The 22,052-nt window shown below is 54.0% G+C and overlaps 8 protein-coding genes across 8 annotated transcripts; 3 read left to right on the top strand and 5 right to left on the bottom strand.

Annotated features, from left to right (window-relative positions):
* Positions 1–17: 17 nt before the first annotated feature.
* PG986_005980 (uncharacterized protein) lies at positions 18–2,612 on the bottom strand (the record flags this gene model as incomplete). Its single annotated transcript, XM_066842202.1, has 8 exons — positions 18–50; positions 99–162; positions 217–757; positions 810–1,271; positions 1,327–1,435; positions 1,492–2,384; positions 2,448–2,485; positions 2,548–2,612. The coding sequence occupies 8 exons, from the start codon at positions 2,610–2,612 to the stop codon at positions 18–20; spliced, it is 2,205 nt and encodes a 734-aa protein (XP_066702064.1).
* A 1,287-nt stretch (positions 2,613–3,899) lies between these two features.
* Positions 3,900–4,978, top strand: PG986_005979 (phosphoric ester hydrolase; the record flags this gene model as incomplete). The annotated part of the gene is made up of 2 exons (XM_066842201.1): positions 3,900–4,535; positions 4,610–4,978. The coding sequence occupies 2 exons, from the start codon at positions 3,900–3,902 to the stop codon at positions 4,976–4,978; spliced, it is 1,005 nt and encodes a 334-aa protein (XP_066702063.1).
* A 171-nt stretch (positions 4,979–5,149) lies between these two features.
* On the bottom strand, positions 5,150–5,937 carry PG986_005978 (uncharacterized protein; the record flags this gene model as incomplete). The annotated part of the gene is made up of 3 exons (XM_066842200.1): positions 5,150–5,305; positions 5,374–5,511; positions 5,614–5,937. The coding sequence occupies 3 exons, from the start codon at positions 5,935–5,937 to the stop codon at positions 5,150–5,152; spliced, it is 618 nt and encodes a 205-aa protein (XP_066702062.1).
* A 1,246-nt stretch (positions 5,938–7,183) lies between these two features.
* Positions 7,184–9,831, bottom strand: PG986_005977 (uncharacterized protein; the record flags this gene model as incomplete). The annotated part of the gene is made up of 6 exons (XM_066842199.1): positions 7,184–8,099; positions 8,216–8,605; positions 8,668–8,780; positions 8,839–9,104; positions 9,464–9,678; positions 9,737–9,831. The coding sequence occupies 6 exons, from the start codon at positions 9,829–9,831 to the stop codon at positions 7,184–7,186; spliced, it is 1,995 nt and encodes a 664-aa protein (XP_066702061.1).
* Positions 9,832–12,030: 2,199 nt separating this feature from the next.
* PG986_005976 (carnitine O-acetyltransferase) lies at positions 12,031–14,010 on the top strand (the record flags this gene model as incomplete). Its single annotated transcript, XM_066842198.1, has 3 exons — positions 12,031–12,073; positions 12,159–13,821; positions 13,884–14,010. 3 exons carry the CDS (start codon positions 12,031–12,033, stop codon positions 14,008–14,010), a joined length of 1,833 nt encoding a protein of 610 aa, XP_066702060.1.
* Positions 14,011–14,457: 447 nt separating this feature from the next.
* On the bottom strand, positions 14,458–16,277 carry PG986_005975 (Adenylyl cyclase-associated protein; the record flags this gene model as incomplete). The annotated part of the gene is made up of 3 exons (XM_066842197.1): positions 14,458–14,901; positions 14,956–16,075; positions 16,234–16,277. The coding sequence occupies 3 exons, from the start codon at positions 16,275–16,277 to the stop codon at positions 14,458–14,460; spliced, it is 1,608 nt and encodes a 535-aa protein (XP_066702059.1).
* Positions 16,278–18,146: 1,869 nt separating this feature from the next.
* PG986_005974 (uncharacterized protein) lies at positions 18,147–19,397 on the top strand (the record flags this gene model as incomplete). Its single annotated transcript, XM_066842196.1, has 1 exon — positions 18,147–19,397. The coding sequence occupies one exon, from the start codon at positions 18,147–18,149 to the stop codon at positions 19,395–19,397; it is 1,251 nt and encodes a 416-aa protein (XP_066702058.1).
* Positions 19,398–19,678: 281 nt separating this feature from the next.
* PG986_005973 (DNA replication initiation factor cdc45) lies at positions 19,679–21,715 on the bottom strand (the record flags this gene model as incomplete). The annotated part of the gene is made up of 3 exons (XM_066842195.1): positions 19,679–20,914; positions 20,964–21,351; positions 21,489–21,715. The coding sequence occupies 3 exons, from the start codon at positions 21,713–21,715 to the stop codon at positions 19,679–19,681; spliced, it is 1,851 nt and encodes a 616-aa protein (XP_066702057.1).
* Positions 21,716–22,052: the final 337 nt, after the last annotated feature.

Below are 22,052 nucleotides of genomic sequence, written 5' to 3'. Positions count from 1 at the left end.
AATATATGGGCATCTATTTAGGCCTTTGCTGTTTTGTTCGCAGCCGCCATCTATTACGAATTAGCTATAGACCAGGCCACTCATTTGGAGATACGTACCTTGGAGATTAGACTGCGTCCGATAGAGATCGTTTCATCCATGCCTTGTTGGCGTTGCCAGAACCTATAGAAGAGTTAGATCAAGGGCAAAGGGGAAATTGAGGGTTTCTCGACGTACGCTTCTTCGGGGGTTCCATGGCCTCGAATGGAAGCCTGGCGCGCTTCTTCCTCCAAAGCAGCCCTGGTGATCTTCTCACCAGTTGGGATGTCGGGTAAAGGCTTGTTCTCTACGTCGTTATCCAAGGTCTCGGCCAGAAGACTCTTGCGCATCTGGAAACGTTCTGCGCGTTCCTTGTGCAACCCGGGGCTATTCATTTGCTTCAAGCCATATCGAACGGCAAACTGGACGGCGAGGTAGAGGTGCTCGGCGCACAGAACGGTGAGGAGAAGTGCCCATGCAGTGATGCTCGATGGCTCGCCGCCAGGTCCATTCGAGTCACCGCTGAACATAAAGACGATAGCAGAGCTGATCAAGCTTCCAAACCACGACAAGAAGCCGAGGGCATTGAGCCAGGGGCCAATAGAGTCGGCTCTCCAAGGAATGGGTCGCTTGCTACTAATGGCAATCTTCATCGCATCAGAGCGTAACTCCACCCAGTTGTTGACAAGAAACGAGACGGGAGCAAGCGGCCATATAGCCGAGAAAAGGGAAAGGTATCCTAATCCCATGTTAGTGCAAGCTCAGTTCGGGGAGGGGCAGGTACTACGGACCAAACTGCACAACCATCTCCCTGTAATCCGTAGCAACGTCATACACATCTAGTTCGGCCTCATTACGGACTCTTGCCAAGAACGCGGCTTCTTCAGGGGCGTCTGCTGGAACAACATCACCCTTGTCATTCTTGTGAGTGAATTCGGTCTGTACCTCCTTGACCTTCTTGAAGACTTTGCGCTTCACAATGGGGACCACAGCTTCGAGGGCAAAGTTAACGATCTGAGCTGTCACAGTAAAGTATATGACCTGCGTTCTAAGCCTGTCAGGGTTGATTTGGAAGTTTTGCGTCGTAAGCGTCTCGCTCGAGGCGATCTTCTCCGCAGTAACCTTGAACACGTCAAGATACGGCACCAGAAGGTTGCCAAACGGCATATACACAAAGGCGGACAAAAACAGGGGGGTGTACGAAGTGATGAAATTGACCACGAAAATTTTCTGCGTCAACGCCGCGTCATGTGCTGTGATGTTATTAGTTCGCTGATGCCATTCGACCTCGAAGCGGATTTCTCTTACCGTCATGGGTTTCGTAGTTCTCCGCGACTGTCAGTTGTTCGGCAAGATTGCCGAGGATGGTTGACAATGTGGGAACCAACCCTGTCAGAATGATTGTAGGGAGGAATGTCTGGTCGCTTTTAGCATTTTGTATACACGGCTCCTAATGTGTCAATGTTTTCTTACCAGGTATGACTTGAAGGGACCATTGTAGATTTCGCCGATGAATATTTCAACGGAGAAGCAGAAGAGGTACAGAGCTCCCAGTATCAGTAAGCATGTGAGCGCAAATGGCACCTGCAATAGCTGAGTTTGGAGCCTCTTCTTGGTTGAGTAGACCTTGACGGCTTCGCCGGTCACCGGATCTGCTGCTTCATGGTCCCACTGGAACTCGGTACGGGGAAGCTGGATGCGAGAAACTCCTCGTACACCCCACTGCACTGCCAAGTCCTCTTCCTTTTTCTTCCAATACTCGAAGAAGATAACGGACCAGAGAGAATTGACAAGAGCATATAGCCAAGAATACTGTCCGAGGATCAACCAGGAAGCAAAGCCGAATGCTGCTGGGAAGACCATAAAGCTAAAGTACGACTGCAGGAATGCAAAGTAGAAGGCAACCTTCTCGCCGAACTGGTTGCGAATCTGGTCAACGTCTTCCTCGTTCAGCACATATTTACTGCTCCACTGCTTGATCCATTTCCGGTTGAAAGCGTGGTTATGGAGTGGGAAGATGGATTCGACGTATTTCCACTGTCCAGTCTTTGGCGTGATACCTGCACCACCCTCGTTCTTCGGGTTGGTGAGAAGGAGGTACACCAATCGAAGTCGCTCGGCGTCCACAACGGGCTCGTCTTGGAAGATCTTGTCGACGTCCTTTTCGGGGGTCTTAATCCGGACTCCGTAAAGCCAGTCTTGGACGCGTTCGCGGTAAATCCTGGATTTCAGATATTTCTCCGATGCCACCTTGACGAATACCAGGACGGATGTGTGGTCGACGCCGCGGCGAACTTCTGATGCGAGTCCGGCTTTGGTAAGAGCTTCGATCAGCTGGGTGAATCCAGCCTCAGCTTCAACCGCAGCTATAGATAGGGGAGGCTATTAGCTGTAGCTACTGATTCGACAGATGTATATCATGGACTTACCATCCGAAGGAATTCTGTAGTTGATAACAAAGTCGACACTGCGAAGCAGTATATGATCAGTCCTAGTTTTCCCCAGCTAGAGATTCCAAATCGAGCTCACTTCATGTTGGTCTTCAATGCGGGTGGGTTGCCATCGGCGGCATACAGCGTGCGTAGGCTCGCCATGGTTGCAGAGCTTTGGCGGGGTTGTCGAGAAAGACCTGGTGTGCGACGATGGTGTGCCGAACAATGTTGGGTTGGCTTGAGAGAAAAGAGGGAAAGGAGAAGTTCAGAAGAAGAGAACCGGACGCCGATCGCAGGAGCTGGCGACGAAAATGTGATGTGCTAGGCTGTCAGTCGCTCATACCTCTGCAGTAGGTAGACTTCAAATCATGTTTTGAGCTTGGCTTTCGGGTCTAGATCCAGGAATTTGGCAAGAGCTGAGATGTCGATCAACGTCATGCCGCAGAACCCGCCAAGGAGTTGGGATGTGACGATGACACCCTTAGTGTCCTTAGTTTCGGGTCCGTGCAGTCCCTGCCCGACGCGATCTTGCAGTCTTACAGGGGGCCAGTTCCGCTGGACTTCTGACTTGCAGTAGCATCAGTCATTGATGGGAGCTGCGGCCTGCCAATGAACGAGAGGGTGGGGCATGTGGCATCACACATGTCGCCGTTTCAATTGATGTCTGCGTCACTGCGTCACCTGAATTGGCGGTTTATGATTGCTTTGTTGAACAGCAAACAAAAGGTCAAGTATCTCACATACGCGTATACCAAATATACCAAAGCAACACCTACCGCCTACCTACACAGGTACCTTGAAGGTAAATACACGACCATGGGGGGCTGTTCAGTCTACCGGTGGATCTTCCATGCCTGCCAACACAAAAGGAAAGTACAGGCAGACAGGTTCGATTGTGGCCGAAGACGTTGCCATTCAGTAGGTATGTAACCTAATAGGTAACCTAATTCCAGGTATTGGGTGCCTACGTCCCCAGCTGGACAAAAAATGGAGCTCTTACCTAGGCTGGAGGAAGTCACGATTTTTCCGCGTATTGTGGCCTATTTCTGAGCGCACCCTTCTAGGCTATCATCAAATCCGTGCTCATCATTTTGTAGAGCAGATGCCCCTGAAGCCCCACCAATTAGAAAGAAAGTGCCTACCTACCTTAGTAATATCAAGAGCTGTGCCTGCGTCTTGTTAGTTGATTGGGTGATGGAACTTCCCCAGACATTTTGTCAAGGGCACCAATGTCACATCTCGGGCTGGAGTGTTGATCTTCTCTCTTTCACTCACCTCCATTAGACACTACAATTGCTTGACACCAATGCTCACGGGCATTTTGGATCCGTATTACTTTTCTCCCCCGCATATTTATGCTATCACGTAGGACGTCAGACTCCTGACCCTGCCTGTAACTCCAGCCTGCAGAACACCGTCAATATCGAGGAAAACCCCCGCTGGTAGGCCATGGAGCTTGCCCGCCGTCTCCATGCAGGCCTCTTATACCTGGGGTTTCGACGGTCAAGCCATTGGGACAAACCAACACTCCTGGACGAGTTCCTCGAGTCTCCTCTGAAGGCTCTGGTCGTCCGGCTATACTGGATTCTTCTGTTGCTGCGTGGAAGTTCTCTGAAGCCGCCACCCAATCGGCCTCCTATCAGAGTGGTCTGTCTGTCGGACACGCATGGCGATATTGTGCCAAATGTCCCGCCTGGAGACCTCCTAATACACGCCGGCGACTTGACTCGAGGGGGCACCTCGTTGGAGATACAGACACAGATCAATTGGCTGAATTCGCTGCCTCATACACACAAGGTTGTGATTGCCGGAAACCACGACCGCTACTTCGACATCAAAACGCGACGGGATGTGGACGTTAACACCAACGCCCGTGTCGACCTCAAGAATATCCGTTACCTTGAGCGCCAGTCGGTCACCTTGGCATTCAAAGGCCAACGACGATTGAACATCTTCGGTGCTCCGGATATCATCGGGCCCAGCGATTCCTCCTCAACCAACGCGTTTCAATACGATGCCGCTCACCATCCATGGCTCGGAGCAGTTCCAAAAGAGACGGATATTCTCGTCACACACGGACCACCGGTAAGAGATTATTGTTTAAGCCATTACTGGTAGGTATTTCCCTTGCTTGTTCAGTCACTGATTGGTCATTGCAGCGGCACCATCTTGACCTCGATATCGGTTGCTCGGGGCTGCTTGTGGACAATTGGCGTGCGAAGCCAAAGCTTCACATCTTCGGACACATACATTGTGCCCGTGGCAAACAAGCTGTGTGGTGGGATAGTTGCCAGTTGGCGTATGAGAACTTCCTCTCAAAGAAGATGCGCGGACCTATCTGGGACATGTTCCCGAATGCTCAATGGCTTGATGTTGTTAATATCATCGTCTTCGGCATCAGCAGTATCGTATGGAAATGGGTCATGTTAGGGGGCCATGCTGAAGGTGGCATGTTGATCAATGCTGCGTGTCAAGAGGGAAACAAGGGGAAACTTAGCACGAAGACACCCATTACTGTTGAGCTATAGACAAAATTAAGAGAAGATCCGCGGTTTATATTACCCAGGTAGATATGAAAAGCCAATGCTTTCTTCCGTTGATTAATCTTCCACCGTCTCAGGACCTACCAGCCTCATGTGCTCGTACAACGCTTGCGGAATAGTAATTATGGAATGACACTGCAACTCTTGATTGTTTGTTTATTCAGTCGTTGTCACGTTCGAGCCCATGCCCATCTCGGTAGTTTTGTTGCCTGAAGGCGGCGGCGGCATACCAGCCTGGGCAGCCGGAGCTGGTGCAGAACCCATGCCGGCCTGAGCAGCCGGAGCAGGCGCAGGACCACATCCTGCCATGGCCTATGCAGCATTTGCTGTTAACACGCTATACTACTCAGGCAGGTCCGGGGTGGAGGGTTCTGACTTACATCCATCAAGTTCTGCATGTTCACCATGATACCCCCGGCAAAGTCGCCCGCCAGAGTCTGCAGAACCTTGTTGTCTTTCCCAGGATCTCCAGACAGGCTCATGGCCAGGCCCAGCTCTTCAAGCTGCGCATTAGCGACCTGTGGTGAACGCGACATGACGTTTTGTGTCAGCTTTTATTCTCCTTTACATGAGTTCTTTCCCATGTGTCTCAAGCAGGAGTGATTGGATGACGAACTCACCTTGGCGAGCCCTGCGGTAGCCTTGTTGCCAGTCGGCGTAATGGCCTGGTTCATCTGGCGGATCTGGATGCCGTTATTGACGAAGGTGAGGAGGTCGCTCCTGGCGGAGTCGAAAGCCTTGGCGTCCACGGGGTTCTTTCCCAGGATCGCCTGCAGCTTCACGACCGAGGCCTGCTCCTGCTTCTGGTCCGCGATGTTCATGTTGATGCCGTTGGCCAGGATGAGTGCCTGCTCGCACACGGGCGTCGACATCCCTTGCCCAAGGGCGCCGGAGGAGAGCATTACTCCCAGGAGTAAGGCAACGGCGGCGGTTTGTCGGGCCATCTTCGCGTGTAGTGTGATTTGATGTTGTGTGATAAATTTTAAGTAGTATAAGCGGTTCTAGGAGAATACTGGGTAGTGAATGAATGTCTCGACAACGAGTGGCTACTGGAGATGGGACAGAACCGGCCTGTGATAAGAATGGAAGTCTCGCAGAGACTCGGTAAAGAAAGGAAAGGAAGTCGACTCTAGAGCATTACTATACACACAAGGTAGCCAACTAGTGATGTGAAAAGAAGGACCTTCTGGTAAGTATTGCCTATCTTCGCGTCCCATCTACCGGCCTTATATACGAATCCCATCACCTAGAATCCAGTGACTAGGTATTTACTGTTTTCTTCGTCCCTGGCTAGTAGAACTCTAATAAGCCGTGATACCTCCCTGCTAGCCAATGGCATGGGGGGGGGCTGGAAAGCTTCTTAGTCCGCGCTGCTACTCTGCGCAGCTTTGGGGCTTTAGCCAAACATGGCCAGAACCCTAAAATCGTCCCATGCTCCACGATGCCGGCTCCGAGATCGTTTGGCACACAAATGCACGGTACCCTCTGCCAGTGGGATGCGTTGAAACAGAACCTACGACGTAGCAATCTGGACGATCATGGATACTCTGCGGGTTTCATCTGGCTAGTTGCGCACACCATACATACAGAAAGGAAAGGGCCAGAACCCCCTTTCTTCAGTTGGACTACTACGCAACATTCGCAATTTAGTCCCGTTCTGAGAAACGAGCTGGGGAGTGATTCGCTTTGGATGAAACTTTTTCATGACAGCGGCCCCCTTAACAGCACTCACTTCCTTGGTCAAAACCACAACACGGATAATCGAGAAGTAAAAGGCAGCATATTTTATCTGACTGCCTGCGCCCGGGTCAAGGATATAGCGTAGGAAAATTAGAACTTGACGTGTACAAAAAGAAAATACAGGAAGGGCCAATTTGTAATAGACCTGATAAGCGAGTACGTCGAGATGTCATGGCAGTTCGTTCGTCCCAAGTGCTTCCCCCAAAAGCCCGATGTCTCGGGTTACATCCGCTCCTACTTACTTTTCAACAAGCATAGCTCGCGGAGTGCCGGTGAAACAGTCCATTTGGCATGTAAGAGCGATGACACCTGGCCTAGACCCCTTTGCAATGTTCCCGCCGATCTCCCGATCTCCCCACCCCCTAGGTATCGTACAAGTTTCGTCCTTTCCTCCCCTTGCAACCTTTTCACTCCATGGGCTACAACGGAACATTACCTGTGATTCTGCCTCTATAGGAGGAACACAGCACCAAGCAGTGCCAACGACAGCATCATGCCAATAACGCCGACAAAGTCGTCCGCAAAAGCGCTCGAGGCGCCATTGATTACAGCAAGCTGGGTGGTTGGCGGCACCCCACCGGCAGTGCCATTCGTGTCGTGGGAGAATGGCCTGCTGCTATTGCTGCTGCCGAGCTTGACAGGCACCACGGTGGCCACGGCGATGGCCGTGACCACCACATCGGCCTTGGCAGCTGTCGCCACGGCCAAGGGTACCGTCAAAGTTACGGTGTTGGCACCTCTCGGCCCGCACGCGGAGCACGTCTCGGCGTACGTGGTCATGGGCACCAAGGCCGCTGCCGGAGCTGCTGCCGGAGCCGTCCCGTTCGTAGTTCCGTTCCAGAAGGGTCCTAGGCCTCCTGTAACCACTGCAGCGCCTGACGCTGTGGGGACAGGCGCTTTGGTACCGCTGCACGTGGTGATGGTCAAGATGGTACAGTAGGCGACGGCCACGAGGTGAGCCGGGTTGGTCGCACACACCGTCGTGTAAGTCATCGTTACCGCGGTAGTTATGGTGACGTTACTACCAACACCACCGCCATTGCCGCCATTGCCGCCTGTTGCGGTGCTGTTACCGCCAGCACCAGACGAAGAGCCGCCCATGGCTGGTGCTCCGGGTGGTGGCGGGGCGGCAGCCAGGTTGCCATAGACGGTAAGGAGGATATTAGCCGGCGCGGCGCGGCGGCTCAGGGGGCGCAAGCCTGCAACTGTGCTGTTGCTTGTCGGCATTGTGGAGTTGGACGGGGGCATCTTGGTGCCCTTGACAAGACCACCACAGCTCTCGTTGGGGTTACCCGGGCAAGCGCGATCGCATTGTGCGTTCTCCACCGCAGAGGTGTCACCAAGAGTATCTGCACAGTAGCAAGTACTGCATATGCTACTGTTAGTGGTCGCTTTCCAAGTCTGTCTACTACCACCTTTGCTGGATGGCAAGGGCTAACTTGAAGGGAAAGGGAAGGGAAGGGAAATGGGCGAGAGACTCACGTCGCGAACACGCCAGAGTATTTTCGACCCGCACAGCTGGCGACGCAGGCCTCGTTGTCCATAGTGGCGTATTCGGCAGCGGAAGACCATGTCAAATACCCCGAGCTGGACCCGAAGCATCCAAGCAGCGTGTACCCATTGATTGTAGCAGGATCGCTCAGGCCTCCCCCGGACTTGGTAGGTACTGATGAGGCCGTCGCCGTGGTCAATGTGATGGTTCGCGTATTGCTTGGTTGTGGCAATGCTGTCGTTGTGTTTGCACTTGGGAGCCTCGTGGAAACCGAAGTCGCGTACGGGGGAGAGGCTGCTGAGGCGGTCGCATTAGGCGTTCCTGAAGCCTTTGGGGAACTTGGTTTCTGGTAGACATCGATGTAGTTGACGTTCCAGAAACTATGGCAGAGTCACTGTCAGTCAAAGTGCGCATCACGGGACCTTCTGGTGAAGCTACTTACGCGCCGAGGAAGGCTTCCGGGCTACTGGCGACATAGTCCTTACACGTCGGGGCGAGCGTATTGCACTTGTCAGTTTTCCCCCATACATTTCCGGCATAGTCACCGCATAGGTTCTAAGAAAGAATGAGCTCACATGTCAACGGTTTGGAGTATACATAGAACGTGACTTACAATGTTAATCACAAGACTCATATTGAAGAAGAACGAATCAGCGTTGCACCCCGAGCCGCCGAAGAGTGCCTGGGGAGGTCCCCATGAGGCCGGCTCGGGGCTTGTCAGGGGCGCAAAAGCAATATCGCTCGGAATGGCGGACCGAGGGAAATGCCATACTTTCAGGCCGTCCGAGTCCCACTCAAGAGCGTAGACACCGCCTCCTTGAGCATTGAAGCTGTCGCCATAGGACGTGGCATCCGAAACCGGAGAAGCGTAGTTGCAACCTATGTTTCCGGGCTAGGTGGCAGCGCTTTAGTGCCATAATCATACAAATGGATAGGGGGAGGGTCTCGTACACCAGGCCCGCAGTTTTTCGGTCCTTGTTGGCCAGTGAAACCATCATTTGGCAACTGACAGCCAGGAGTTCTTATGTACTTGTCAGTATTGGCCTCTATTCAGGTGGATGATGGTTCCTACGTATGGGCAGAAAACAAATTCCTGGAGGCCGTGTTGGCTCCCTCGATGATATCCAGTTCTCCGCCAAGGGGCCACTTTGCGCCATTCTGGTCGTTGTTAAATGCCCAGACTAGGAAGACGCTACTCAGCATGTCTTCTCACCAGGGGTGATCAACGTTTGGCTTACAGGCAGGCCAGACACCGCATGTGGATGCTGGCATATGCGCAAAGTCGGCAATGAAAAGACCATGGGTAAAACCCTGATAGCTGGTGAGTCTGACACTGGGTCGACCAACATCGCTCACTGTATAGTTGTTATATGTATCTACACCGAGACGAACTCGGTTGAATTCGTCGATTGTGACAAGCCCCTGTGCGGTAGCGGCGGCCTGGCTCTGATAGCTTTGGAGCAAGTCAGCAAAACCATTATCGTGTAGGCATCCGGAGCGTCCTCACTTACTTGACGAAGCCATTGCTCGGGTCCTTCCCCGTGAAGAAGCTGAAGCCGTCGAGCAGTGCCTGGCCCGCGTAATGGGTTGCAAGAGAGTACGCCATTTTTAGGATCCTATAATCAAGAACCGCTGTGTATAAAAGAGTGACTAGAAACAGAAAAATACTACTACATCCAGGAGAACAGAGTGGTAGACCTTTCGGTCAGAGTAAAGAGTGGAGAGAAGCAAGGAGTGGCTGAGCCGCACGATGATCGCACGCAGGCATGGAACATACAGCTGAGGAAAGAAGGAGAACCAGAAGTCCCGGTAAACGAAGAGGTTTTCTGTATATCTTCTTGTTTACCTCTCACATTTTCCACTCTCCCACTTCACTTCAACTGCATGCCCGGCGCGAGTTGAGAAATTCCAGAGTAGAGACCGAGGGCTCTGGGGCCTCGCAGAAGAAGAATGCAAATAAGACCCAATCTGCCGAAGCTGTCACGTTGAAGGCGTTGAGACATCTGGCCCCTGACAGCCTGCACTATTGCAAGCCGAGCCAGGGATAAAATGCAATAAGTCTATGGTCTGCGAAGCTTCTCCCTTATCCTGCACATCGAAAACGTATCGTTAAATCCCACATGAATGGTCGGTCCATCATGCCAGAGGAGAGTGGATTGACCATGGCCTCTTGGTGTACAGCGCCTGGATTGTCGATACTGAAATATCGTCATACTAATGACTCACCGGTGCATTAGAAGATCGAGCCGATTTCTGGCAGATCTTGGGACGAGCTTTTGGGCTTCCAGGCTTCAACAAGCCGGTTGACGAGCGACAAGAGATAGGTACCTGCACGTCTGCATCCGTACCGCTTATCAAAAAGAATTCCATTGTGCCACCTTTTGTAATTCGAGATAGACAAGCATGCTAGTGAGAAGTTGAAGGAAAGGAGTTGTTGTAAACGGGTCCCGCCAATTGCCTTCCGACAGGACCCAAGATTCCAATGTTCTGGCAACTCAAATTCGGGCCGGATGAAGGCACGGGATGTCTTAGGAATGCAAAGCTAATAAGCGCGATATGCCCGAAGGCTTTCCTCTCTCCATAACAACGGCCATGTGCTGCTCTTTTGAGAAGGCCCAAGGCAGAGAGATCAATTCAAGTAACGTCATTGTGTGCGCGGTGGGTTGGCATGTGAATGCGGCTTTGCCATTACATAAGTCAAGCTTGAGCACTTTCCGCCATGCCAAGTTCTACATGCAAGTTCTAGCACCGATCTGTCCCCAAGTAGCGAGTCGCTAGCAGCTTCAGTGGCTGCAGCTCCAGCCTCCAGCTTCCAGGCGGACACACGGCACGTCCATGTGTGGGTAAACCCACGGGCTATTTTACCTCGGCTGGGGAGGGGCGGGCTCGGCTTCCCCAGTCGCAAACTTGGGGAAGCGGTAGGTACACATCAGACACCTGTAACTACAAGTAGATCCTATGATACCTACAGGCTACAGTACCTACCCCCGGCAGACCGGACACGACCGAGATGGATGAGCTGAGACAGGCAAGAAAGAGGAGCCCTAGCTGCTAGAACGAGGAGAAAGGGCCACATGATCCCGTCTTGAGGAGTTCGCTCTGCTTCGCAACAACTTCCACTCGAGAACATCCGCCTGTACAGTAGAGCCCCCTCCATTCATCCGCCATCCCAGACAGACCAGATCTTGGCTCGCGATTCATAAAAGACCCAGCAGTCGCCCTTGCCAGTCTGCAGCCCAGTTACAAACATATGCCGGCGAACACAGGCCCACTAGCGGTAAAGAAATAACCTTGGCCCATGCTTGTATGCTTGTGAGAGAGCGGCGAGGCGAGGCACGCAGCACGAGGCACTTGACCAACATCCACCACCACCGCATCCTGTAACCTGCGGCATTCACTCGGCTTACCCGCCGTCGTTTCCACTTCGCAACCCACCCCCAGCTTAAGCCGCCCCCGTAGATCAGGTGTCGCAACTCTCTCCCTCTCCCCTTCGCCCCTTCGGCCACTTCTTCTTTTCTCTTTTACCTATTCAAAACCCAATTGACATGTTTGCTTCTCTGGTAAAGAGTCGGGCTCAAGCTACCGCACTCAAATCAACTGCGCGACAGCAACTTCGGACTCCAAAGGTGTGTAGAAGCCATCCCTTGATCTTGCTATATTCGGCGGCTGTCACCCTTGGACCTCGGCTGTTTTATATGCAAGCAACCATGCCGCAAGCTCTCAAAACAACGCAAAGAGAAGCAACAACTCACCCAGAACTGGCAACTAACCTTTGTCCTTGCCTTTGCAGAGCAACATACTTCTAATGGCGCCCGCCGCGAAACGGAGCAATAGCTCCCTGCCAGCTGGTAAGTAGCAGTCGCATGAGCTCCGGCCTGTCAATGATAAGGTTGACATTCCTTGCGGCGACCAACCTCGCTAACTGTGCTACAGGCTATGCGGAAGACAAGTCAAAAGGACCGATGCTTCGGTTCCAAGATTCGTTACCGCGCCTTCCCGTCCCGACGCTCGAAGAGACCTCTGCACGCTACCTCAAGTCGCTCAACCCGCTACTGAGCTCCGACGAGCTCGCCAGCAGCAAGAAGGCCGTTGAGGAGTTTGTGAGGCCCGGTGGCGTGGGCCGCAAGCTGCAGGAGAAGCTGGTCGCCAAGCGCGAGGACCCCAATGTGCGGAATTGGATCTATGAGTGGTGGAACGAGGCCGCCTACCTGGCCTATCGAGACCCCGTCGTTCCCTATGTCAGCTACTTCTACTCCCACCGAGACGACCGCCGGCGGCGCAACCCGGCCAAGCGAGCGGCTGCTATTACTACAGCGGCTTTGGAGTTCAAGAAGCAGGTCGATAGCGGCACCCTCGAGCCCGAGTATATGAAGAAACTGCCCATCTGCATGGACAGCTACAAATGGATGTTCAATGCCAGTCGTGTGGCTGCGAAGCCTGCCGACTACCCCATCAAATACGATGCCAACACCCACAAACACATCATCGCCATTCGGAAAAACCAGATATTCAAGATTTCGCACGAGGTGGACGGCCAGCAGCTGAACACGTCGGAGCTTGAGGCGCAGTTTGCCCGCGTCTACGAGTTGGCGACAAGGCAACCGGCCGTTGGCGCGCTCACTTCCGAGGACCGTGACGTCTGGACTGACGCTCGGGAAATCCTGCTCAACGCCTCAACCAAAAACAAGGCCGCGCTGGAGGCTGTTGAGTCGGCTTCCTTCGTTGTCTGTTTGGATGATGCTGCGCCGGTTACCCTAGAGGAGCGCGCGCACGCCTATTGGCACGGCGATGGCAAGAACAGATGGTACGATAAGCCTCTGCAGTTCATCGTGAACGATAACGGCACATCAGGTTTCATGGGAGAGCACAGCATGATGGACGGTACCCCAACGCACCGCCTGAACGACTACGTAAATGACGTCATTTTCAACAACAAGCTCGACTTCAGCAACCCCTCGGTGCGATCGAACTTGCCAGAGCCAACTGCTGTGAACTTCGAGGTCACCAAGGAGGTGCAAGCCGAAATCGAGCGGGCCGAGAAAGACTTCGCCACAGTCATTGGCTCGCACGAGCTCGCCGTCCAGGCCTACCAAGGCTACGGCAAGGGCCTGATCAAAAAGTTCAAGTGCTCACCCGATGCCTACGTGCAGATGGTCATCCAGCTGGCGTACCACAAGATGTACGGCAAGAACCGTCCCACGTACGAGTCGGCGGCCACGCGCCGCTTCCAGCTGGGCCGCACGGAGACATGCCGCTCGGTCTCGGAGGACAGCGTAGCCTTCTGCGCCAGCATGGCCGACGCGTCTGCTGAGGACAAGACGCGCATCGACCTCTTCCGCAAGGCCGTCAACAGCCACATCGAGTATATCAGCGCCGCGTCGGACGGCAAGGGTATCGACCGTCATCTGTTTGGTCTCAAGAAGCTCCTTGAGCCCGGCGAGGAGGTTCCCGCTATTTACAAGGACCCGGCCTACGGCTACTCGAGCTCCTGGTACTTGAGCACCAGTCAGCTGAGCTCAGAGTTCTTCAACGGGTACGGCTGGAGCCAAGTCATTGATGGAGGCTTCGGCATCGCCTACATGATTAACGAGAATAGGTAAGCCTCCCTTCCCCCTTTCACCCATTGCGCATGTTCGCGGCTAATTAACTACTCTACAGCATCAACTTCAACATTGTTTCCAAGGGCCTTGGTAGCCAGAAGATGAGCTACTACCTCAATGAGGCCGCTGGCGATATCCGGGATCTCATGACCCAGACCCTCGAGGCCCCCAAGGCTAAGCTGTAAGTGTAGGCTACGGTCCATATTTCTAGAAGGGCCGGGCCCACCGAGGCGCGAAAGAGGATCGAGCCAAATCCAGAGTTGTTATACGTGTAGATCCAGTGCGAGGAGAGATGTGGCTGGGATCGTGTCTCTTGCATGACATATTTCTCCGTAGATTTGCACTTTACCATAGACAGCTTTCAGACATATCGCATCATTGCCGGTGGTTGGTGGCTATAGAGCTCTTTCTTGCTCAATGTTTTTCTTAACTCGGGCAATTAGGTGTGTGGTTACTGGAGGAAATGGCGGAGATGTAATATTGATACTGCTCTCTATACAATACACCACTAGTCTTTCGAATGCAAAATATCCCTATGCTGGAACGCTTGTAAGTGGGAAGCGTAAGGCTCTTAAAGTCACCCCGTTGGACGCCGTCTGCATTCATCCTACACCAACCCGACGCGACTTACTCTAACCAGCGTGCTCGACGATCTCGTTGACCAGCTGGCCCTTCTTCTCGTCAAAGTAGTGGCACATCTGACTGGGCAGGGGTACCTCCTTGTAGTCGTCCTCGTCGTTATCGAGGATGTTCAGGTTGATGCCGGCGCTCTTGCTGCTGAAGATGCGGGTCGCCGTGCTCTCCCGGCTCAGGTAAACCGTAGCGCCGTCCATCTGGTCCATCATAACGGTGGGGATGACGCCCATGACCTGCAGGGCGAAGTTGGAAGATTTGACGACGTCAACGGTGGAAACGAGACTATCCACCACGATCGACAGCCTCTGGGTGTTCTCAATGGTGACAGCGTTGGCCTTGCCCTTGATGATGACCGTTGTGTGGTTGCACTTGGAGATAAGAATGGAGTGGTTGATGGAAGCATCAATCGTAATGGGTTCGGGATGCCTCTCGTAGTTTTCCTAGAATGGTTGTTAGTGCATGAGCCAGAGTTGGCGCGACCAGAGCGGACTTACAATCAACCACTTGTTCCCGTCCAGCTCCTTCTTCGGAGGCTTCTTGGCCCGCATGCTCTCCGGCTTGGGCTTCCTTGCGGGTGCGGGGCTCTTGCCGCGACCAGACGCTTCACGATCTGGGACGACCGAAGCGGCTCTCAGGGCGGGGTTCTTGTGCGTCATCTCGGATCGGTCCACCTTTCGCAGTCCCTTGGTTACATCCGAGCCCTTATTAATCTCACTAAACACGGCACCCAGACTGGCCCCAGAAGCAGGCTCCGCTGATCTGCCCTCCTCCTTGATCTGCAGGACCGGCGGTGGGCCGGGGGGAGGGGGCGGCGGCGGCGCACCACCTGCGGCAGGAGGTGGTGGCGGAGGTGCAGAGGAGGTGGCGGCTCCTGGGTTCGGTACCTCCTTTGCGACTTCCGCGGCAGGCAGACCCTTGGGGTTCCACGGGATACCGCTGGGGAAGTACTGCTTGACGTACTCGGTCAGGTCCTTGAACACCTGATAGAAGGCCTGAATCCATGCGACTTGGGCAGCGTCCTTGTCCTTGTACTCCTTGAGGACTCGGTTTCCGAAGAACTGAGCAGACCCGAGCGATTCCTCGACGTGTTTGTAGGGACGGTTGTCGACGGTAACCCAAGCCAGAACCATGATACCCTCTGCGACGGCGCTAAGCTGGCTGAAGACGGGAGAGCCGCGATTCGACTCCTTGATGTTGCCGACGGCCATCAAGGCCTCGTTGATGGGCTTCAGTAGGTCTTGGTACACGGCCATTTCGGAGCCAGAGAAGTCGGGCTTCTTGGCCTTTGTCGAGACGAGCAGGAAGCGGCGCTGTTGCTTGAAACCTTCGAGCACTTTGGCGGCCTGCTCGGCGATGAGGCCGCCCAGCTTGTTGCTGGCGTCGACATATCTCTCGACTGACTGGGAAATGAAGATGTCGAAATCCTCGATCGACTCGGGGAATGGCTCCTCGACCACTGTCTTCAGGGCGGGAGAGCCAGTGGGGGCGGGTGTCGGTGCCGGGCTGGTGGCAGCGATCGGGGAGGCGAGGGTGTGGGAGAGCGCCGGCACAGCCTGAGGCAGCTCTATGGTCGAGGTAGCAATGTCTTCTAAGCGAGCGGTGGCGGCTTCAAGCCTGTTGCTGAGTTGAGTAAACCAGTCCTTGCAGTCGTCGGACACGAGGAGGGGAGGCATTGCGACGGTGCTCACTTGCTCGCTTGCTCGCTTGCACACTTGGGCAGCAATGGGGGTAGGGGAGAGGAGGAAGTCGGGGAGCAAAGGGAGAAAACGTACCGCTTGATGAGGGTTGTGAGGTTATGCATGTTGTTGGTGGCCATGGTGGCAGCTACGTGCGCAATGTGGATTGCGACAGATCGTAGGTTTTATGTTTGGTAGTGAACCGGAAGCTGCGAAGTTGCGTGGCAGACGCGAACAAGGAGTGGGAAAGAAGTCGTCCCCTGTTTGGCGGAGCCAACCCAGCAATTGGCTGTTTAGGAGGCGGCCGACTACGCAATCTACCGCAATGGATCATGTATGGGAAGGGATCTTGCTCTAAAACGCGAAGGGGCCTGTTTTCCGAAACGGCTCAAAAGCATTCAAGAAACTTGAATGTATAAATGCAGCAGCAGCAGGGCATAGCTCCTCAATGCGGCGAGGTCAAGGAAGCAATGCACGATACCTACCTAGGTAACATATAAAGTTGAGCTGCCGATCAGGCGACGACATTAGAAAACCCGACAGCCTGGCGTTACAGCCAGCGTAGGCTACAAACTCGACAGCCTGGGTTCCGGGCTGGGCAGCTTGCGCGGATGGGATGTTAACCTCAAGCTAAGACGTTTGGAGAACCCCCTGCATTAGGCATTACCTAAGGTTAGGCATTAGGCATATGAGCCGTTGGGGCAAGGAGCCAGAAGGAGCTGCCTAGAATTCAAGCTACTGGTGCTACCTACTGCGCCTGTACCTACCAAAGTATGTAGGTGAGGTAGCTCCGCTTCAGACAAAAGCGGCTGTCATATCCCCCTGATGGCGACAACGCTGCCTTTTGGTGTAATTGGTAATTTTCGCAATAGTCGATTTATCCATTTGTCTAATTAGGAGCTATAGCTAGTAGAGTAACCATTATGCCCAGTAGTAGAATAAACGTTAAACCACGGTAGACTCATTAAGTCTTCTTTAATGTACCTATACTACTACAGGACGGATGGCATGGTGGGGGCAGCGCTGTCGCCAAAGGGGATAACCTAAGCAGTGCCCCGCCATGGCATACCGGCAATAATCGTGCAATACCTATCGCTCTGGGTTACATATCTTACCCGACCTTCCATGCCCTCTGGTTGACCGTAAGAGCCCCCTGAAGGTGAACCGGGGAGTGAGTTACGGTAAACGTTTGGTGTCTATCTACTTACATAACGTACATACTTGTACTTACCTAGCTACTTGCTAAGTAAGTACATGCAAGCAAGCTGTTGGCAGTTGGGGATATCCTTCATTTGTAAGTACGCCGCCACGCTCTACCACTGCTACCACTGCTACTGCTGCTACTGCAAGCAGCCAGTGCAGGCGGCGGCTTATCAGTCTGCCAGCCAGAGCTTCACCGATGCAGCCTTGTCTCACTCACGATTGATACCTAAGACTGCCCAGGTAAATCCGATTCCATGCATACGTGCCAGGACTGACCAACACCCAGCTTTGCATCCCACCACCTTTCTCAACTCGGCTGCTCTGCCTGGCTCTCCTGTAGGGCTCGGCCTACTTCTCCGCATCCAAGACCTGCCGGTGTGGCTGGCTGCCTCTTGGCCAAGCCAAGCCCCTACTCGTCCTTGCGTCAACGAAGACGGCTGGGAGATACAGTACACACTACAGTACATACATCATGGACACCGCTGCAGACACCAGAGAGGCCAACCCGGAGGGGGCCGACATTGAATCTGCCGGGTTCGACTCGCAGGGAATAGAATTTGTGACCATGGGCATGTTCATCATCGGTAAGGCTTCCTTCATCGCTCTCGAGCTCAAACCCGCCCCTCTTTTGGCCAGCCACGCGTCCTCTCTCTCTTCCTTTCTTTTCACGTCATAAATTTCCCTGCTGGCGAATTAACCCAAGTCTACGATATTGCAATGCCATCCGGTGAAGAAAATACAAGTATGGAAAGCTTTTGTTCCAGGCCTGTAATGTTACCCCCACGTACTGATGTTATGCCATCAATATGTTGAAGCCCACAAGCTCCGCTTCAACATTCTTCAATACTTCCAAATATGGGGACTACATGCCTGTCTACTTCATATATGCTGACACATTCCTAGACGACATCGAGTACCTGCCCCCAACACCGCCTAAAAAAGACGTAATCGGCGGCGCAGGCACCTACTCGGCCCTTGGGGCACGGCTCCTGTCACCTCCACCGCTCTCCACCTCGGTCGGGTGGATCGTCGACAAGGGGTCGGACTTCCCAACTGCCCTGACCGACCTCATTGAGAGCTGGGAGACGGCGGCCTTGATGAGGGAAACACCAGATCGTCTGACCACTCGCGGCTGGAATGGCTATGACGAGCATCAGAACCGCGGCTTTCATTACCTGACTCCCAAAAAACGCATCACTGCCGAGGACCTTACACCAGAGCTCCTCGCTTCCCGCTCTTTTCACATGGTATGTTCGCCAACGCGCTGCCAGGAGCTCGTGAGGGGGATCAAGGAGCGGCGGGCAGACTTAACCACACCTGACGGCAATAACTTGCCGAAACCGGTTTTCGTATGGGAACCTGTACCTGATTTGTGCACCCCCGATGAGCTATTGAACTGCACAAACACCCTCCCGCTTGTGGATGTATGTAGCCCAAACCACTCAGAACTGGCTGGCTTCATGGGCGACAGTGGTCTAGACCCGGAAACGGGTGAGATCAGTACGGCCTCTGTTGAACGCGCTTGTGAGCAGTTACTTGGGTCCATGCCTCTGCAGTCGTTTTCCCTGGTAGTGAGAGTGGGAGAAAAGGGCTGTTATCTCGCCAAGAACGGCGGCCGGAAACGCACAAGACGGTCAGGGAACCCGGGAAAGCGCAAGAAGCCTTCCGCCATGCTACACGGTAGCTTGCAGCACGATACGGATATGGAAGCTTTGTTCGCCGGCTTGCTGCAAGATCCCGAGGGCATGGTGGCTGATGAAGAAATCGAGGTCGACCCCGGCATCGAACGCTGGGTACCTGCATACCACACCAACAAGGAAAAGGTCGTCGACCCTACAGGCGGTGGAAACACTTTCCTGGGCGCTCTCGCGGTGGCTCTTGCGCGAGGAAAGGGTCTCGAGGAAGCTGCGGCGTGGGGAAGTGTAGCGGCTAGTTTTGCAATCGAACAAGTCGGGCCACCGAATCTTGGTAAAGATGACAATGGAAATGAGACCTGGAACGATGTCCGGGTGGATGACAGGTTTGAGGAGTTTAAGAACCGGCTAGCGTCTGGCTAGGTTTGCGCGTGCGTCTTCTCGCGACGAGGGAGTCACGGTCCTTCTGGATATTTCCCATAGAGTACTGGACAGCTAGGCAGGCAAAGTCCGGGGATAGAGCGATGGAATTGGTCAAAAGGTACTACTAATAAGGCAATACGTTGGCGGCAGGACTCAATTTGCACAGGTTTGAATACATTTGAAGCGCTCAAGGGGCGAAATGAATCCTTTCTTAATAGTTCTCGTAGATTCATCGCGTCCAAGAAGCTGCATTTAATCCCGCGTCCCTCAGGGTGCCTATATCATTCTTCCTGCGCCTGCGGACTAAGCACAGCAAAGGGGTTAACTGCTAGCGAACGCGGCGGCATTTGCCGACTGGATTGCCCCTTCTTCCTATTGCCTTGTGTGTTTTTATTCTTAGACGAGGACTTGAACTCGAACTCTGGTATGTCGAGCATCTTGGAGATGGTAGAGAGACATCCAGTGCGCTGAATGCGGGTCAGCTGACCAAAGATGGACTCCGCCGTCGGCCAGTCCGCGATCAGCGGCAGGTTTGAGAGTCGCTGCTGCAGCTTCTCCTGGGCTTTGGAAAGGGGCGGGTCGGCGAGTGCTGACATGACATCAAGAACCTGTTTGAGCATTCGAAGGGAGTAGAGCGAGGCCTGGACCTGCGCCGTGAAGTGCAGCACATCCCATCCGTATTGCCCGGGCTGCTGCTGCTGCTGCTGCTTCTCTCCGCTGATTTTGTTCTGGAAGAGAGAGGCGACCTCGCCCATCACCTGGACCGACAGCGGGTTCCGGCCGATGGACGTGGACCATTCGACGTCCTGGTAGACGGCAAGGGCGAGCCACAACAGCTCGCGGCCCGGCAGGTCCAGCTCAATCTGCTCGAGGGTTGCGAGGAGCTGCGCGCAACTGCGTTCCGTCTCTGCAGGGCTTGGCAGGCTGAGTTGGCGCCCGCCGGTCGAGCTCTCGAGCGTCCGATACTCGATAACGATGTCGTCGCGCCGAGGCTGCGGCCGTGGACCACTGGGTTCCTTCTTCTTCTGCTGGGCGATGGCGTAACATAGCTGCCGCACCGACTCGCTCGTAGTCCAGGAGCTCTTCCGAGCGTTGTCCTCCACCATGACGGGGAGAAACATGGAGATCTTGTCAGGGCCCCGGGGCTGGCCGGTGGAGGTGGTTGTGGTGGCATCACCCGTCAAAGAAAGGCTTTCGGCATCGGTCGCCAAGTCAATGGAGAGGGACTGGATGACGAGCTCAGATATCCTCGGGTCTAGGGAGGTTAGGAGCGAAATGACAGGGTGGTCGGCGGATATGTACTCCTGTGGGATGAGGTGCTCTTCTAGGAATTTCTGGTAGTCCTCTTTGACTATGTCTTCAGTGGTGTCACTGGCTTTGGCAAAGTGCACTGCCTCGTCTAGACCGGTGTGTCGCGTTGTCATTTCGAAGGCCAGTCGTGGTATGCCGCCATAATTTTGAAGACCCAGATGTTCCGCCAGTTGCCGCGCCGAATATGTGAGCGCAAACAGCTCGGCCTCGTCGGGCTCCGGCCTGGTACCGATCTCCCAGAAGAAGGCTACGGACCCCCTGCGGACCGAGGTCCTCCATGAGCAGGTCGGAGTCGCTGGTCAGCACGATGCCCCCGTTCTGCCGGATGTCTTCGGCGCAGTAGGTGTCTGCCTCTCCGGGTACGACTTGGACCAGGTCCCTCCACGCTTTCGAGTTCCGCACCGACTCGGCCACGGCGGGCACGAGAAAGGGGTGTTTGGGAAACCGCCGCGTCGAGCCGGGACCGGTGCGGGCTAGATCGGCTAGTGCGATGGTTGAGCTGAAGGGCGTGTTGCCTCTTGGCCTGCTCACGCCGGATGACATGTACGAGGAGGTTTCTGTCATCGTCTTGGTAGACTTGATCAGCCGCCCCCTCCGCGTGGCCCATTTCCTCGGCGGTAGAAAGCCATCAAAGTAGATTTTCCTCCTGAAAAGAGTTAGCATGGACTCTTTCCTCCCATCGTGCGCATGCGCAAACACACAGCACAAAAAAGGAAAAAAAAAAGAAAAGCAGATGTAAATGAACCATAAACAGAAGGAACAACCAAGAGGATGACTTACACTATGACGTTACCGGCATGGAGCAGGTTCAGCCAGTTCACGAAACCTTCCCCCAACACAGCGTACGGTACATGTCCCAGGGTCGCGCTTTCCAGCGACTGCTGGTTCATGACGGCCTCCCATATGCGGTGGACGAGCGCGGGGCCATCGATCACGACGCTCTGCCCACTCAATGTAGTGGGCTTCCCATACGGCCGCACGGCTGCGGAAAGACCCGGGATGCCCATATTACTGCGTATACCCTTACGTATGTGCCAGCCTCGAGATCCTGATTCTTTTCGGGGTGCCTGATATCATGCTTCGGGCCTAGGCCATGGCGGATGAGAATTGCGTTGGCCTCTCTCGTTTGATCAGTCCACTCTGCAGAAGCGATCAGTAAACCCAGGGCATAAGTGACTGACAATTGCTCACTTACATTGATTCACGTATCCGTCAATTGTACGGCAAAGGGTGAGCAGGTACATGCATAGGCCAAACTATAGGCGCCTACCTACATATGTGCATACATATTTCCTAGATAAATGTGCTTAGCGACAATTGGGCCATTGGTGGGCATTATGCAAT

This window comes from Apiospora aurea (genome assembly GCF_038362705.1).
Source record: "Apiospora aurea strain CBS 24483 chromosome Unknown utg000004l_segment0_segment0, whole genome shotgun sequence".
Classification (NCBI taxonomy): domain Eukaryota; kingdom Fungi; phylum Ascomycota; class Sordariomycetes; order Amphisphaeriales; family Apiosporaceae; genus Apiospora; species Apiospora aurea.
This window is presented reverse-complemented; position numbering and strand designations above follow the sequence as displayed.